This window comes from Rhagoletis zephyria, unplaced genomic scaffold (assembly GCF_001687245.7).
Source record: "Rhagoletis zephyria isolate East Lansing unplaced genomic scaffold, Rhagoletis_zephyria_1.1 Rzeph_scaffold_00629, whole genome shotgun sequence".
NCBI classification, from domain to species: Eukaryota; Metazoa; Arthropoda; class Insecta; order Diptera; family Tephritidae; genus Rhagoletis; species Rhagoletis zephyria.
Window position 1 is genome coordinate 30,971 of NW_016157713.1, and position 15,706 is coordinate 46,676.

The following is a 15,706-nucleotide window of genomic DNA, read 5'->3' on the forward strand; positions in this document are numbered from 1 at the left end:
GTAAAAAATCGATTACAAAATCTATCGAAAAATCGATTACAAAATCGATAACAAAATCGATTCCAAAGTCAATAACAAAATTGATAACAAAATCTATCAAAAAATCCATTACAAAATCGGTAATAAATTCGATAAAAAACTCGATAAAGCTATCGATAACAAAAGCGATGGCAATATCGATAGCAAAATCGGTAAAAAACCGATAAAAATACCGACAACAAAAGCGATAACAATATCTATAGAAAAATCGATAAAAATATTGATGATAAAAGCGACAAAAATATCGATAACAAAAGCGATAACAATATCGATAGCAAAATTGTTAAAACAATCAAGAAAAATATCTATAACAAAACCGATAAATAATCAATAATAAAATCAATAACAGAATCGATTACAAAAACGATAACAAAATCGATAAAAATATCGATCATTATATCGATAAGTTCCGAAAATATCGATAGCAAAATCAATAACAACATCGATACAAATTTCGATAACAAAATCGGTGAAAATATCGGTAACAAAACCGATAAAAATATCGATGGCAAAATCGATTAAAATATCGGCAACAAAATCTATAAAAATATCGATACTAAAATCGATAGCAAAATCGATAACAAAATCGATAAAAATATCGATAACAAAACCAAACAGATCCACATTAACTGAAACTTTCATATGTACGTATATATGCATTTAATTTACATATGTACATACGCTGCGATCAAAAGCCGCATTACATACGCATACATACTTTTTGTCTCCTTCCCACACTTCCAACATATGCACGTGTTTGCAAAATGATGACGAGGTGATTTTGTATGGAAAATCATTTATGTAAAAAATATATTTTTACTTTCAAAATGTTTGTAATTTTAAACATTTCATGTGTATATTTTAAACAACTCATGTTCAAAATCAAATCTTGAACATCTTGTGCGTATACTTGAACAGATTCTGGTTGAAAAATAAACACTTTTCAGTAGTAGTTTTACATGCACTTTTTAGAGTGTACATACATACATATATCTAAACCAGCATTATTCAATAAAACTTTATTTCCAGGGCGACTCGGGTGGACCACTACAATTGAACTTGATGCGTAAGAATAGAAAACACTTTCGTTATTATTTGATTGGAATGACTTCGTATGGAACGGTTTGTCGTAGCGCATATCCTGGAGTGTATACGCGTGTCTCCTCGTACATTGAATGGATCACATCAGTTGTTTGGCCAGATTATTACAGCAACTATTTCCCGGCGGAACAGTAATCGAATATACATAAACAAAATGACAACCTACATACATACATACATATATAGTAAGTAACTAAAGCAACACTTGTTTATTTAATCGATAAACGCTTTTAAACGCGGAGAAACCAAATTTCGGATGTTGTCAATTTTGGCTTGCAAATAATTTTTAATAATGGGTGGCAAAGGTAAAAAGAAACGTAACAGCAAAGATTCCACTTCGAGTAATAATGGCGGTGAAGAGGGAGAAAAGAAAAAAGATAGTAAAAAGAAGAGTAACAGCAACAAATCGCTGGGATGCGACATCTTCAATGATGTAGCCATGGAAAATGCCTATTATGTGTGTCATAATGTACAGGTAACATTAAGGGTCGATTTTGCTTAAGTCATTAGGTCTTTTAAATTTATAATATTTAGCTCTCCCAAAAGTAAACAAAATTACATAAGTATGTATGTATGTGAAGCACATTTTCTTAAAGGGTAAGCAAATTTTTTTGAATTTCAGAATTTAAACTGCTTAAATTTTATCATTAAAGCTTAGTAAGCAGCTCTCAATAAAACCAAAAATTCCATATAAAACGACACTCAAGAAATGGCTATGAAATCTTCCTGCATCAAATTTCCTTAAGGCCGTACCGCAGTTCTTAAGAAATTTACTACGCTTTCTACTACAGTTTTCTAAAGTTTCTTTTTTTTTTAAGAAAAAAGAGCGATCTTGCAGAGAACTTTTCAATTTGCAAATGCCGAAAAAAAAATATTTGCTTAGTAAATGAATTCAAAATTTGTATGGCTCACTTCATTTCAAACGTTTTTTCTTTTGTTTTGAAAAATTATAAAATTTGAATTTGAGCGAAAACAAAAAGCGAAGGCAAATAAAAGTAAAAGAATCTACATTGAACTTCGTCAAAATGAAAATAAGGGAGCACGAATTTCGATATAAAGCAGAACGCTCTGGGAAGACAATACCTGTAATTATTGTACCAAGGGTTTTTTTTTCTAAAATTTGACACTCCCACCCACAGGCATGGTTTTTGGAAGCAGGAGAAATAGGGGAAGAATTCAATCACAATTCCTAAATGGTAGCAAAATTCCACAAAAAGGTGTGGATAATGGTACATCGTGGTATTTTAAAAGAAAAACGAATTTGATTTGATTATTTAATTTAGACCACATTATTTACAACGAATATAACCCCTGATTATTATTGAAAATAAATATTGCTATGTATATACCAAAGTAGCGTACGTCAGACGGCGCATAAAGGCGAAATTAAACAACGACGTAGCGTAAACGTACGTCGCAACAATTCAAGTTTACTGTTGATAGACAGAGAGGCAACATCAACAACATGCGGTAGTGAGCTTTCGTTAACACGCAAATGCCATAAGGTAGATCGTGGCAGCGTCAATGTACGTTTACGCTATGTCGTTGACTAATTTCACCTTAACTCAAGAATGGATGCTCCACTTTGAGCTATTTTTTTATTGTTTTTCTGCCTTGTAAATTCTTTGCGGTACCCAGCGTTGCCATGTTGTCGTTTTTAACGTCATTTGGACGTTTTTTGTACCCTGTTGACGTTTGGACTTTTTTGTGTAAAAAATTACGTTTTTTAACTTCCCAGTCATTTTTCTTTGTTACTAAATCTTATAAGTAGAACTGATTCTGAATTGTTTTTTTTTTAATAAATCTTTACAATCTTTGTGTGTTGCTGCAGCTGCTTCAAAAGATTTTTTTCTGGATTCTTGGACTAAGGATCCCGTGTTCAAAGGCTGGTTGCGTAAACACTTGAGGTTACGAGGCTTGCTGTAATATTTGCAATTGCATTTTAAAAGCCAATTCAGGAAGAGCCGATCTATTGCAAGGCACGCTCGCAAAAGCATCAAAAAAGCTGTGCAGCATAACACGTCAGAAAAAAGTAGGCGACTTTTTTAAGAATATTTCTGCATCAAAAAGAAAATTTTGAAACAAATGTCGCTTACGATATTTTGGCGGTTAGGGCTCGATATGTACCTTTGTATACAATAAAAGTTTAATAAGAACAATTTTTAGTGTTCAATTGAAAAAGACGTTTTTGAGTAGGAAATGACGTTTTTTCAGACCAAGAGGGACGTTTTCTCATGCCGAAGACCTGGCAACACTGGCGGTACCATTTACAGTAGATGGGTATGAAGAAGCTATTTGTTTGTGGAAAAATTATGGAATTTTGATTAAAAAATGCGAAATAAAAATATTTGGAGCTTATGTTTCTCACGCGGTTATGGCGCGATTGCTTCGAGTATAGTAATTAGAATTCTTGTTGCACTTTTACTGTTCTGGGGATATCTGAAAATCATAAGCTGCTGCCAATGTTTACCGTTCTTTTTACGACAGAAACCGAATCGGTTACTTACAAAAATGATACTGTCGATAACTTTGGAATTTTATCTTTGAAACTCCAAACTCTTCTTTGAAATCGCTTCTTTAGTTCTCGTGCAATAAGCGTTTANATTAGAATTCTTGTTGCACTTTTACTGTTCTGGGGATATCTGAAAATCATAAGCTGCTGCCAATGTTTACCGTTCTTTTTACGACAGAAACCGAATCGGTTACTTACAAAAATGAATCTGTCGATAACTTTGGAATTTTATCTTTGAAACTCCAAACTCTTCTTTGAAATCGCTTCTTTAGTTCTCGTGCAATAAGCGTTTCCGTTAAGCTCTACAAATTACAAGTACAACATTTCAGCATAGCCTCCATATCGAGACGTAAGACGTATTCTACGTCAAAAACAACGCTTCAGGTATTGAATTTTTAACACATACACTAAGTATAAACCGCACAACACTACAAAAATTCAAATGTTAATTAAAAGTTGTTATTAACGAACATACAAAAAACATATATTTAATTTATGTATCGCATTGAAATTCTTATTTAATTTAAGGATTTACTTAAGACGCGCGGATTTGCTTGGCCTGATGGACAAAAGAAGAAGAAGAAGGGAAAACGTTAAAGGCCACCACCACACAGCTGACGCCATTCAATCAAAACAAGTATAAAAAACAATATACTTAATAAAAACGAATTTTTAAATTACATTGTTTATAGCTTCCCATGCTTCAACTATTACAAATTTCGACTGTTTTAATTTCATAAGCGACTATTTTTGTTTTTAATAAAATGATTTAAATAGATCATTGTTTTTGTTGTTTTATTTTTTTTAAACGTTAAGCACCGGCTGTTGTTCGCGGTCTGCAGACGCAAACGCTCTATCGCCACCCACTCAAAAAGTCCAAATAAAATCAATTCAATAGAATTTCTATTTTTATGCCAAGAAAGTCATCTCTGCATTCATTTAGTTTTGATATCGACAGTAAAATAAACAAAATTCAGCAGCGCTGTTCTAGAAGAATTTCTCGCATAATTAAACCAAAAAAACAACACAACAACGCAACCACTGAAGACAAGGAAAACAGAGCAAAAGTATATCCATTAGAATTGAGAAGTTTTCCAATCATTTGGTCAACAACATTTCGGCCACTACCCGCTGCTAATAGCGACGAAGCATACGACGACTTTCATTTACGGCATCTTTTCCAAAGTAAACAAAGCAGTCAGTCGTTAACCATTAGTAATTTAAGCGCTTGCGCACAGAGATTCGCAGAGTACACGAGACGAGCGCGTCAACATCTACAAAAAAAAAAAAAAATATTCGGCAGCTTTAATAAATACAAAAATTAGTAACAAAGCGCTAAAGCATAAAATCAAGTGTAACAGCAGGAAAAGCTAACAGTCTGTCGGCGCGTTTGAATGCGAACATTCGGTGGAAATTTGTAAAGGCCAAACGGAGAGCATTCGTTGAAAGATATTTACTGGTTGGTGGCGAAAGTGCGAAGTGTGTGCGATCGGCGAAGAAAGGATATAAAGAAATATTGCATTTAATTTGAATTCAGTGCATACATATATATACATTTTAGTTACCTACATAATTAAAAAAAAAAAATATGGTAAAGGCACCAGCGATCGGTATTGATTTGGGCACCACCTACTCCTGCGTGGGCGTTTGGCAGAATAATAAAGTTGAAATCATTGCCAATGATCAGGGCAACCGTACCACGCCCAGTTATGTTGCATTCAACGACATGGAACGCCTTATTGGCGATGCAGCCAAAAATCAGGTAGGCATAAAGTGAAAGATGTTGGTGTTTTTAAAAAAAAAATAAAAATAATCGAATTAGGGGAATTCTTAAAAAACAAGTGAAGAGTATACTATACAAAAATTGTTGGTTCGCTGGAAATGAATACACACATACATGTTCACATATCTGTGTGAAAGGTCAATTGAAAGTCACGAATGGAATTATGACCAAAAAGTCAGTAGGGCTGTTCAGGATCTTGTGCATATGCTCTTGGATTTGCATATTCATTGCATTTGTAAATTCACAACAATAAAGGAAGCAAAAAATTTGTAAAATGCAATTCCAACTGCAAATCCAAGACCATTTCCACAACATCCTGAACAGCCCTAATGAGTTAATTTTTGCGAATTTCCATTGTATATTTTGAGTCCAAATCTCAGCTTCAAGAGTATTACCGGGCATTTTTATAAACTTTGCCTAATAAGTAAAATTAAAAAAAAATATTTAAAAATAACGTTTTAATTAAATTTAATAACGATCTACCAGCGTACATTTCAAAAGAAACTACATATATTAAAATTATTTTTTACAAACAAATTTGTTCAACTCACAAACCGCGAAAGACTGGTTTTCACTGTATCAAATTCAATGGCATTTGTCAGCCGTTTTGTATAGATCAGAATAATAAGTAAGTATTCAGTCGTGTTACATACATGCGCTACTTAGTCGGCTATCTATCAATTCGTGGCCGATAAAATACTCGGTAAGTGTGTGGACAAAGAAGATAAAGTTGTGTCAAAATATATCGACAAATTGTATCGAATCGATAATATATGGCTTAGTGAAAACCAGCCTTAATTCTGGTTATGTCAAAAAAAAGAACCCAATTGGCAAAATTAAGACAAATAAAAGGACTTTCCTACACATGGGCCTATTGCTGTGGTAGCAGTTCACTCAACCCTGCGTAACAGTTCATTTCCACCAAGTCTTAACTGCAGTTTATGTTTATTGGAAGAAGGAGTTTACAGCTCGAAGGGGGTAATTGTTCATATTAAGTACAAGTACGAAGGGATCAAAGCGAAAATTTATAAATAAACCTTGACGATCACCCTATGATTAAATTCTTGGAACCTACCTGAGCTCTTAACCGCAGTTAAGCCTTTGGTGAAAATAAGGTATAAGTTAGCGAATACATTAAGTGTTTTCGTCAATCTCTTCTAACGGTTGGTTCATGAAACACGCAGAGGGTTAGACAATACGAAGAAAAGAGAGTTGCCAGATAATAAGTTTGGGGATATTAACAGCCGGTTTCATCAGCAATTTAAATGGTAAATGACTTTTTATTGTCTGTCTATCCATGTAACGTTCAAAAAATTAAATAATTTTTTACTTAAAGTGCTTTCGTGAAATTGACTGTGAGAGGAGGTTAGTATAGTGCGGTACCCATGTACATATGTAGGCTGGGTATGTCGGGATTAGTAGGAGCTTAATCGGCTGTAATATTGAGAACGGAAGCGTGACCAACTAATATGGTCCCAAAAGCAAACTCAAGCTTCTCGTCTGCAGTGGGACATCACAAAAAATATCCTCTGTCTGTGTTCTTGGTCATTGAAGGTGCTTTCAAAAAAATTCCAAAAAGTCTGAACTGGCACTACTTATTTACAAGGAAACGCAGCTGTCCATCTCTCGAAAATGTCACCTTAAATGGTGCTACACTACACAGAGCCTATCAGGCTAAATATCTAGGTTTAAATCTGGATAGGAAAAGTAAATTGGGAACCTTACATCGATGAAAGTTTCGAAAAGCCACAATTTCTGTATACTCCTGCACCAGGGCTACAGGCGAAAATCGGACTCAGGAGCCCAAGTTCGTAGCGGGTGAGGTTTCTTCGGAGCAATTAGGTATATAATTCAGGTCCCGCCTTCTTGATTACTGCGGAACTGATGGCTATCTCAAAGACCCGTGATGTGGTGTGATACGATTTCTGGTCATGATATCTAGATTTTCACTGACAGCCAGACGGCTGTTAAATCCCTGGGGAAAATGCCGCGTACTTCAAAAGTAGTTGCTCAATGCCACCGAGCTCTGAACGAGATATTTTGCGCACACATTATCTGGGTACCTTGGAATTCCGAAATTCAGGTAATTTGCAGCGCCGACAAACTCGCGCGTCACGGAACGACATTTGCCTGATACAGATATAAGGGATACTTTTTGCAACCCTTTTCAAACATGTAAATTTCTACTGTATGAAAAATTTATAGAAATATCCATTGCCCTAATTCGGAAAAGGCAATACAAGCTGCCTTGGTATACATGAGATTAAAAAAAAACTAAGAGGTTTAAACGGTATAATAATCTCCATGCTTATACATGCATTATTTCTGCATTGTTCTAAAAAATTCCATTATTTGAATAAATTTCTGTACAAAAATTACATTTTAGGCGTTGAAAGCAACACCAAATCTACATATGTAGTCCTAAATCTTTGTGGCAGTTCATCAAGTCTAGGAAGTCTGGCTCGGGAGTTCCATCTGCGGTCTCTTGGAATGATAGATCCGCTAGCACTCATTCGTTTGTGATGATCATGACTTCAATTTCTACTTTCTCTGAACTCTCTTTGGTATAGTCAGAGATAGCCTCCTTATTGGTCACTGGTTTTCTTCTCTTCGCTCTGCGTTTGCATAGGTTTTTAGAAAAGAACTGAATTGCGCTGCAGTTATGTAAGTGGTCTTGGCTGGGAGATATCGTTCGGTCGGACATCATTTCCCAAAAGCAACATTTTTTTTTCTCTCTCTCTAAAATACCGCTGACTCATTTTAGAGTCAGAAAAGTCACAGACCTCTGAGTTGCAAACCTAATTAAGAGCTTAAAAAGGAGTCAGAAAAGATCATATTTCCCTTTTTGAAGGCGAGCCCAAGTTAGCAGTCATATTAGAGTCTGAAATATTTCACTTTTTTTGGGTCTTAAAAACAAGTATTCTTTATAATTCTGATTACTAACAAACCTTACTTCTGCGTGAACTTTGTGATTTTAGTTCAAGTCAGAATTTATGACAACAAAAGAGTCTGAAATGAGTCAGTCTGGTTGACTAGTCTCAGTATCATATTTAAGATGAAAAAAGTACTCATTTTAGACTCATGAATTCTCAGCGTCACAAAATTGTTTAAAGGGATAAATCATAATTCGTGATTGAGAATTTCGTAAATATTTTTCATAAACTCATTCTAGCATCTACCGAAATAAGTATGAATTATGCATTTGCCACTTCTGCAGATGCTAACCAAATACTTATGTAAATCGATAATTTGTAAAATTTTATTAGTTTCACACCAAATTGGTCATTTATGTATAATTTCATAAATAGGCGCAACGCATTCCTACAACTCAAATGCGAACAAATGCAATGTGTTAGAATAATATCGCGCATTGACAAGCTGTCACCATAAATTTTCACACTGACATCTCATCAACACTCCAAAAAACTATGCACCTACCAAAAAAATGAACTCTTGAAACCATGTTTTTCTTGACCCTCCAATTTACGGGCAAAACATATGTATGTATGTATGTATGTATGTAGGTACATAGCGCTGGGAATTGCGACGATCGCCCGTCGACGATAAGCTGCATAGAGTCTCATTGGAATTCTGTAAATTATGGCACATGCACACACACTTGTCATCGTGCAGCCTGTGAACGAGTAGTAGTTATAAGCCAAATATGATGGTCCGTCAAGTTACATTTTGTACATATGACTTTATGTATGTATGTATGTATGTTATATAGTACATATGCATACCAGCTCGTCCATACACTTATGTCATGTTAGATGCTGTCATTCATTATTTTTACAACAACGCATAATGATCACCGGAGACAAGTGCTCGAGTGCTCGAGCGCTCGTAATGCCTTTTTATGGTTCAGACAGGCTGGTCCACTCTGCGACATTTACTACCATTTTGGTCCATTACATGAGTCGTCGACACCTTTTAACGCTATACCAGCATTTGCCTAGCAAATATGAACAGATACTCTTATATACATACGTACATAGATATGTATGTATGTACGTTAGGGTGGTCAAAAAAAAAATAAAGTCGCAATATTAAAGCTCTCACCCCCCAGGACTGTTTTATACCGTAAANATATGTATGTATGTACGTTAGGGTGGTCAAAAAAAAAATAAAGTCGCAATTTTAAAGCTTTCATCCCCCCAGGACTGTTTTATACCGAAAGATATAACCCTATTTTATTATTTTGAAATCAAAAAATATTTAGAGGCCGCTCAAAACGATCAAAGTTGTCCGTGTATTTTATATGGGGAAATTCTTGAAAATCAATATTTTTCGATCGGAAAACCCTGGGTNATATAACCCTATTTTATTATTTTGAAATCAAAAAATATTTAGAGGCCGCTCAAAACGATCAAAGTTGTCCGTGTATTTTATATGGGGAAATTCTTGAAAATCAATATTTTTCGATCGGTAAACCATGGTTCTCTTCACGAGACTACCCAATTATTTATTTAACAATTTTTTACAACAATTTTTTTTATGGGCTCCCCTATAGCATTTTCAGTGGTTTTTGACGAACGTACAAAATGTAGTTACTATGAAAGAATGGTTAAATAAACAATTTCGTATTATTATTGGGAGTGTCCTGGATAGAAACAGAGTTTCCGGTCGAAATATCTTGATTGTCAAGAAGTCTATACAATTTCTACGAAAAGTTCTTTTTCCCCATATAAAATGCATGGACAACTTTGAGCGCTTTGAGCGAATTCCAAATATTTCCCTATTATNTATAAAATGCATGGACAACTTTGAGCGCTTTGAGCGAATTCCAAATATTTTTTGATTTCATANTCCTGGATAGAAACAGAGTTTCCGGTCGAAATATCTTGATTGTCAAGAAGTCTATACAATTTCTACGAAAAGTTCTTTTTCCCCATATAAAATGCATGGACAACTTTGAGCGCTTTGAGCGAATTCCAAATATTTCCCTATTATATAGGGGCATATTTTTTTGGTATAGTATAATCTTAGGGGGTGACAGCATTCAAATTCCGACTTTACTTTTTCACATGCAATGTTGGACCACCCTAATGTACATTCATACATCCATCTAATAACTTTTGCTTTCTAACCCAATTATTGTTGGCCAAGTTGAAGCGACGATGTGGGAACGTTATGAATTTTTTTGGTGATCGTGTGGGTGTCGAGATATGAATCACGCATACATAAGTCACGACGCGTGGAACATTCTGGTATAGGGCGGCACCGCGGCATGTTTCTATGCTTGCGTTGCTATGAAAATAGCGTTCATCAGTTGCATTAAAAATATTGCTGTTTTATGCCAAGTTTCGAAAATTCTTTATGACTACATCTATATTTAGTTTGCGAAAGAATTGCAAACACTCGAAAATAGAAAAAAATTATAGACTTTGGAAATTTTCAAATAAAGTATTAACAGATTAGGAATGCTTTCTTTAATAAAAAGAGAACGGTTTAATGGAATTATCGTTTACTTATATTAGGAGAAAGTACTGGTTGCATTACGCCGGTTTGAGGCTTCAATACAGATATACCTATACGGTTTCCTACAATAGAATAATGGAGCAAAGTATTACCATTGGCTGATGTTGAGTATATATATCCATTTAAACTGAGGGTTCAAAGATGCGCGATCGGTCTATATTCGAAGGACTTGCAAATCAGTCAGTCTTTTCGTTCGACCAACTGCAGCCGCACAACCAACGCGAGACTTCTGAAACTCAACAGCTCTGCTATTGGACAGGTGTCATCACTGTGCTATTGCAGCGGTGATCCAACTCGGTACTCGTTGGAAGCAATTGACCACTGAGGCGACTCATTCTGGCAGGGTTATCGAATTCGGAAGGTCCCGCAAGTAAATGACTTGATTATTCGCTCTGTTTGCTTTGCAAAATGAACAACTTACTAAGGATATCGAGTGGAAATGTGGAACTTTCCATACATGTCCTCTTAACCTACTGGCGGGAACTGAACGTCAGGCGTAAGATTACCTGACGAGTGCTGAATATATCTATAAATCAGAGGTTTTCGCTTTGAGGGTAGGAGCAGAGGTAGCCTACAAGGAAATGGGATTCCACTCAAATGTAAACGTATACGTAAAGATTCCGGCGGCAATTGAGGTAACTCATGTAAAATTTCGTCCAAAAATGTCCCTCGCAGCGGGGAAGTCATTGACCGGCTGCTGGCTGCCAACAGAAGGCCCGGCCCGAAAGGAAAGAGGTTGATGTACTAGTGGATGGGGCTGTAAGAGTGCTACCAGTCTGATTCTCGGACAGACAAACTACAAACACTCCAAAACTTGTATAACTAGGCAGTTAGAGGCTAGGTGGAATGAGTTGTTACCAGATTGTTTAGGAGCCATATTCTGGTGGCTGCTCATGCAAAAAGAATGGGTAACGTGGACAGGTGCTGGAATTGTCGTGAGCGGGTGACCAGAGAAACCTAAAACCATTTTCCATGTCGATATCCTGCACTGTCAAAATACGACTAAAATTCTTAGCAGTTTATCAATACGAGAAGATAGAAGGCAGCTCAAAAGTAGAGCTGAAGTTATTACCGAAATTCGCTAAAAGCGTTTGTGATCTCTACTTTAACGCCTAAAATCGAGCTCTTAATAAAATCACAAATTTTTCGATAATTTTAACGACTTAATTATTTGTATTTTTCTTTCTCGTTCCCCACCCAGGTCGCCATGAATGCCAAAAACACAGTATTCGATGCCAAACGTCTGATTGGTCGCCGCTTCGATGACGCCAAAATTCAGGAGGACATGAAACATTGGCCTTTCAAGGTGGTCAACGATTGTGGCAAACCTAAAATTGAGGTTGAGTTCAAGGGTGAAAAGAAGCGCTTCGCACCCGAAGAAATCAGTTCAATGGTATTGACCAAGATGCGCGAAATCGCCGAGGTCTATCTGGGTGGCAAGGTGACCGATGCCGTTATTACAGTGCCAGCCTACTTCAATGACAGTCAACGTCAAGCCACCAAAGATGCCGGTTCGATAGCTGGCCTAAATGTGCTGCGCATCATTAATGAACCCACTGCCGCCGCTTTAGCCTACGGTTTGGATAAGAATTTGAAAGGTGAAAAGAATGTACTCATCTTTGATTTGGGTGGTGGTACTTTCGATGTCTCCATTCTATCCATCGATGAGGGCTCGCTCTTCGAGGTCAAGTCGACTGCCGGTGATACACATCTGGGTGGTGAAGATTTCGACAATCGTCTGGTGAATCACTTTGTCGAGGAATTCAAACGTAAACACAAACGCGATCTATCGTCCAATGTGCGCGCACTGCGACGCTTGCGTACCGCCTGCGAACGCGCAAAACGTACACTCTCCAGCAGCACCGAAGCGTCTATTGAGATTGATGCGTTGCATGAGGGCATTGACTTCTATTCGAAGATTAGTCGTGCACGCTTCGAAGAGATGAATATGGATTTGTTCCGTTCGACGTTGGAGCCAGTGGAACGTGCATTGAATGACGCGAAAATGGACAAAGCTACCATACATGATGTTGTGCTAGTGGGCGGCTCAACACGCATTCCGAAAATACAAAAAATGCTACAAGACTTCTTCGGTGGCAAGCAACTGAACTTGTCCATCAACCCTGATGAGGCTGTGGCATATGGCGCAGCTGTGCAAGCCGCTATTCTTACCGGTGTTGGTAGCTCACAGATTCAAGACGTTCTGTTGGTCGATGTGACACCACTTTCTTTGGGTATTGAAACTGCTGGCGGTGTTATGACCAAGTTAATTGAACGCAATGCGCGCATTCCATGCAAACAGCAACAGACCTTCACGACATACAGTGACAACCAAAATGCAGTTACTATACAGGTGTACGAAGGTGAACGTGCCATGACTAAGGATAACAATCTATTGGGTACTTTTAATTTGACTGGCATACCACCGGCGCCACGTGGTGTTCCCAAAATTGAGGTCACTTTCGATCTCAACGCTGATGGTATATTGCATGTGTCGGCTAAGGATAACAGTACTGGGAAATCGGAGAAGATCACAATCACCAATGATAAGGGACGCCTGTCGAAGGCAGAAATCGATAGAATGCTGTCGGATGCGGAACGTTACAAGGACGAGGATGAGAAACAGAGGCAACGCATACAGTCGCGAAATGCTTTGGAGAGCTACATATTCAGTTGTAAACAGGTATGTATGTGGTTGATTTGGGGTAGAAATAAAACTTTAGTTGTATTAGTTTAATGGCTTAAAAGTAGGCCAATGGAAGCCATGCAGTGAAACTGCTTATTGTATGTCGTCCCCAGTACCATAAATGCCTGCTACCAGTTTTCGAAATACGTCTTTCATGGCTGCTGGTATTAGAAATGCGTACGCAACAGTCTTTAGTGACATTTTTAATCTTATTGGCCTTTTCCTCACATCAACAATTGTGAATAAGTTGCTAGAGGGTTAATACATACGAATGTTGTTACCGTTTGAATTAAAACTTTAATTTAGTTGTGCTCCCACAAAAATTTTTGGATGACTCCTGGAAAGAGACATAGGTGTCACTCGGACCTACAGAAGACTGCAGCCTAACCCGCGGGACCTACGGTAATAATTTCAAAATTTCCGGGGTGGGCGGTATTGGGAAGGTGTTTCAAAAAATCCTTTACCGACATTCCCAATAAAACCTGCAACTTTAAAAAGTCAGAGAATCTTAGAATCTTCCTTAAAAACGTTGTACGAAATTATTACTTTTTAATATTATATTTAGACAAATACTAACAGCAAGCAAAATGCATTAACCAGAAGATGCCACATTATTGCAGTGTGGCGCGAGCTGTATATTTGAGAAAAAGATTTGCAACTACATATCGGCGGCTAAGTGGAAGATCGACCCATCTCGGCAGCCGGTTTGAAAACGCCCTATACTAGAAAATAACTCAAGAACGCCACACATCGGAATTTGGTTGAAGAACATCCCCCCTGAGCTGCCGATATATTGGACTTTTCGAACCGGCTCCGCTCATCCGCCGATATATTACATATTTATAATTAATTTGAAAGCCATGCGCTTATACCAAAGGTCTCCGAGGCAGTCATGTGACTCTTTTCCGAATTGTTAACTTCAGTCATACGCTATCTGAGTCAATTACATACTTGGGTTTTATTCTAAACGGGAGTCATCGAAAAGATACCAGTGGCTCTCTACTATTGAAAAAGTACAATTGGTAAGGGATGCGGTCTACTTTGTAAAGTGGTATCCTGACCGTATGACACCACTGTGAAGCCCATAATGTTCTTCGAAGTCCTCGTCTGGTGTAATTACCTAGAAAAAACTGCGCTATATAGGAAATTGGAGCGGGTGAAACGGTAGACCTACTTCACCTCTAGCACAGAACGTTATGCCTGACTTAGGGGCTTTAGGTGCTTAGCTGACTTCCAGACTTATTATTTTGTAGGTAGCTACCACTAAGGAAGCAGTAGACAGAGTTCTGAAATGTGTAACGTGATAAGTGAGGTAAACATCTACTCTGATAGAAAAACAGAAATCAGGACCTTCGGTTCGATCGCGGTCTGCTCAACTTTAGTAGCTGGCACCCTTAATTCAAATGCGTCTGATTTCCTAATTTCTAAGTTATACTTACATAGTATATGGTTTCCAAATTCTCAGATACTTACTAGGTGGCAGTTGAGTTGGCTAAGAATTGTACCTTTCTGGTATTAGCCTCTGGACCGCAAGGTTTTGCTGGGCAAGAGTGAATCGGAGGCCTTCAAGGGAACTTCTTAGGCTTACAAAAGGCCAACCCTCAACTTTTAAAGGTGTTTTGACAGGGCAGTGTCCGATTAAAATTCATGCAGTAGGAATAAAGATCACACCGGAATCCTGCCTGTAAGAGGAGGAGGAGGTGGAACCATTTGAACGCCATTTAACCAGCCCTGCCTGAGAAGTTCTTCGGGACTACTATCAGACACCTGCGAAACTTCGTACTCAGTACACAGTTTTTTTCGCAGTTACAGTTCCATAAATAAGGTACATTGGGCAACTACTTAACTTATCTACCTACCTATCTGAGTGGAACAACCAAGTTTGGTTGAAATTATTTGTAACTATTTAGGGCCTTAGATGGGTCAAGCTGTCTAGTTACACATCCGGTAAGAAGGACATCAAATTGTTAGGTAGGGTTGACAGTAGGCTTACTATTTAAAAGGTTATAATACATATTTTATATTTATCGCCTTTCATTAATAATTCCAGGTTCTACATACATACATAAAAATGCCTACATATCTACTTCATTGTATTTTCTTT

The 15,706-nt window shown here is 37.3% G+C and overlaps 3 protein-coding genes across 4 annotated transcripts in view; all 3 read left to right on the plus strand.

Annotated features, from left to right (window-relative positions):
- The window catches only part of LOC108360788 (prostasin-like), a 10,465-nt gene extending 6,133 nt beyond the window's left edge, over window positions 1-4,332 (plus strand). Inside the window, exons 5-6 of the mRNA XM_017613221.1 lie at window positions 1,069-1,323; window positions 4,181-4,332. Of these exons, the coding sequence (XP_017468710.1) occupies window positions 1,069-1,275 (207 nt within the window). The 3' untranslated portion in view covers window positions 1,276-1,323; window positions 4,181-4,332. The remainder of the gene's footprint in view (window positions 1-1,068; window positions 1,324-4,180) is intronic.
- LOC108360789 (small lysine-rich protein 1) lies at window positions 1,334-4,334 on the plus strand. Of its 2 annotated transcripts, none has more exons than XM_017613222.1 (2): window positions 1,334-1,615; window positions 4,181-4,334. In XM_017613222.1, the coding sequence occupies exons 1-2, from the start codon at window positions 1,433-1,435 to the stop codon at window positions 4,247-4,249; spliced, it is 252 nt and encodes an 83-aa protein (XP_017468711.1). In that variant the 5' UTR covers window positions 1,334-1,432; the 3' UTR covers window positions 4,250-4,334. The 2 variants fall into 2 exon arrangements, with proteins under 2 accessions (XP_017468711.1, XP_017468712.1); XM_017613223.1 differs by lacking the exon at window positions 4,181-4,334 and adding an exon at window positions 1,763-2,077.
- Window positions 4,335-5,005: 671 nt separating this feature from the next.
- Window positions 5,006-15,156, plus strand: Hsc70-2 (Heat shock protein 70 cognate 2). Its single transcript, XM_017613230.1, has 3 exons — window positions 5,006-5,414; window positions 12,118-13,599; window positions 15,079-15,156. Exons 1-3 carry the CDS (start codon window positions 5,241-5,243, stop codon window positions 15,154-15,156), a joined length of 1,734 nt encoding a protein of 577 aa, XP_017468719.1. The 5' UTR covers window positions 5,006-5,240.
- Window positions 15,157-15,706: the final 550 nt, after the last annotated feature.

Excerpts from the sequence above, each read along its gene's own strand:
- Hsc70-2 (XM_017613230.1), top strand. The coding sequence starts at position 5,241 with ATGGTAAAGGCACCAGCGATCGGTATTGATTTGGGCACCACCTACTCC. Across the intron at positions 5,415-12,117 it reads GCGATGCAGCCAAAAATCAG|GTCGCCATGAATGCCAAAAA; the intron begins GTAGGCATAAAG and ends TTCCCCACCCAG. Across the intron at positions 13,600-15,078 it reads ACATATTCAGTTGTAAACAG|GTGGCAGTTGAGTTGGCTAA; the intron begins GTATGTATGTGG and ends GATACTTACTAG.
- LOC108360789 (XM_017613222.1), top strand. The coding sequence starts at position 1,433 with ATGGGTGGCAAAGGTAAAAAGAAACGTAACAGCAAAGATTCCACTTCG. Across the intron at positions 1,616-4,180 it reads ATGTGTGTCATAATGTACAG|GATTTACTTAAGACGCGCGG; the intron begins GTAACATTAAGG and ends ATTTAATTTAAG.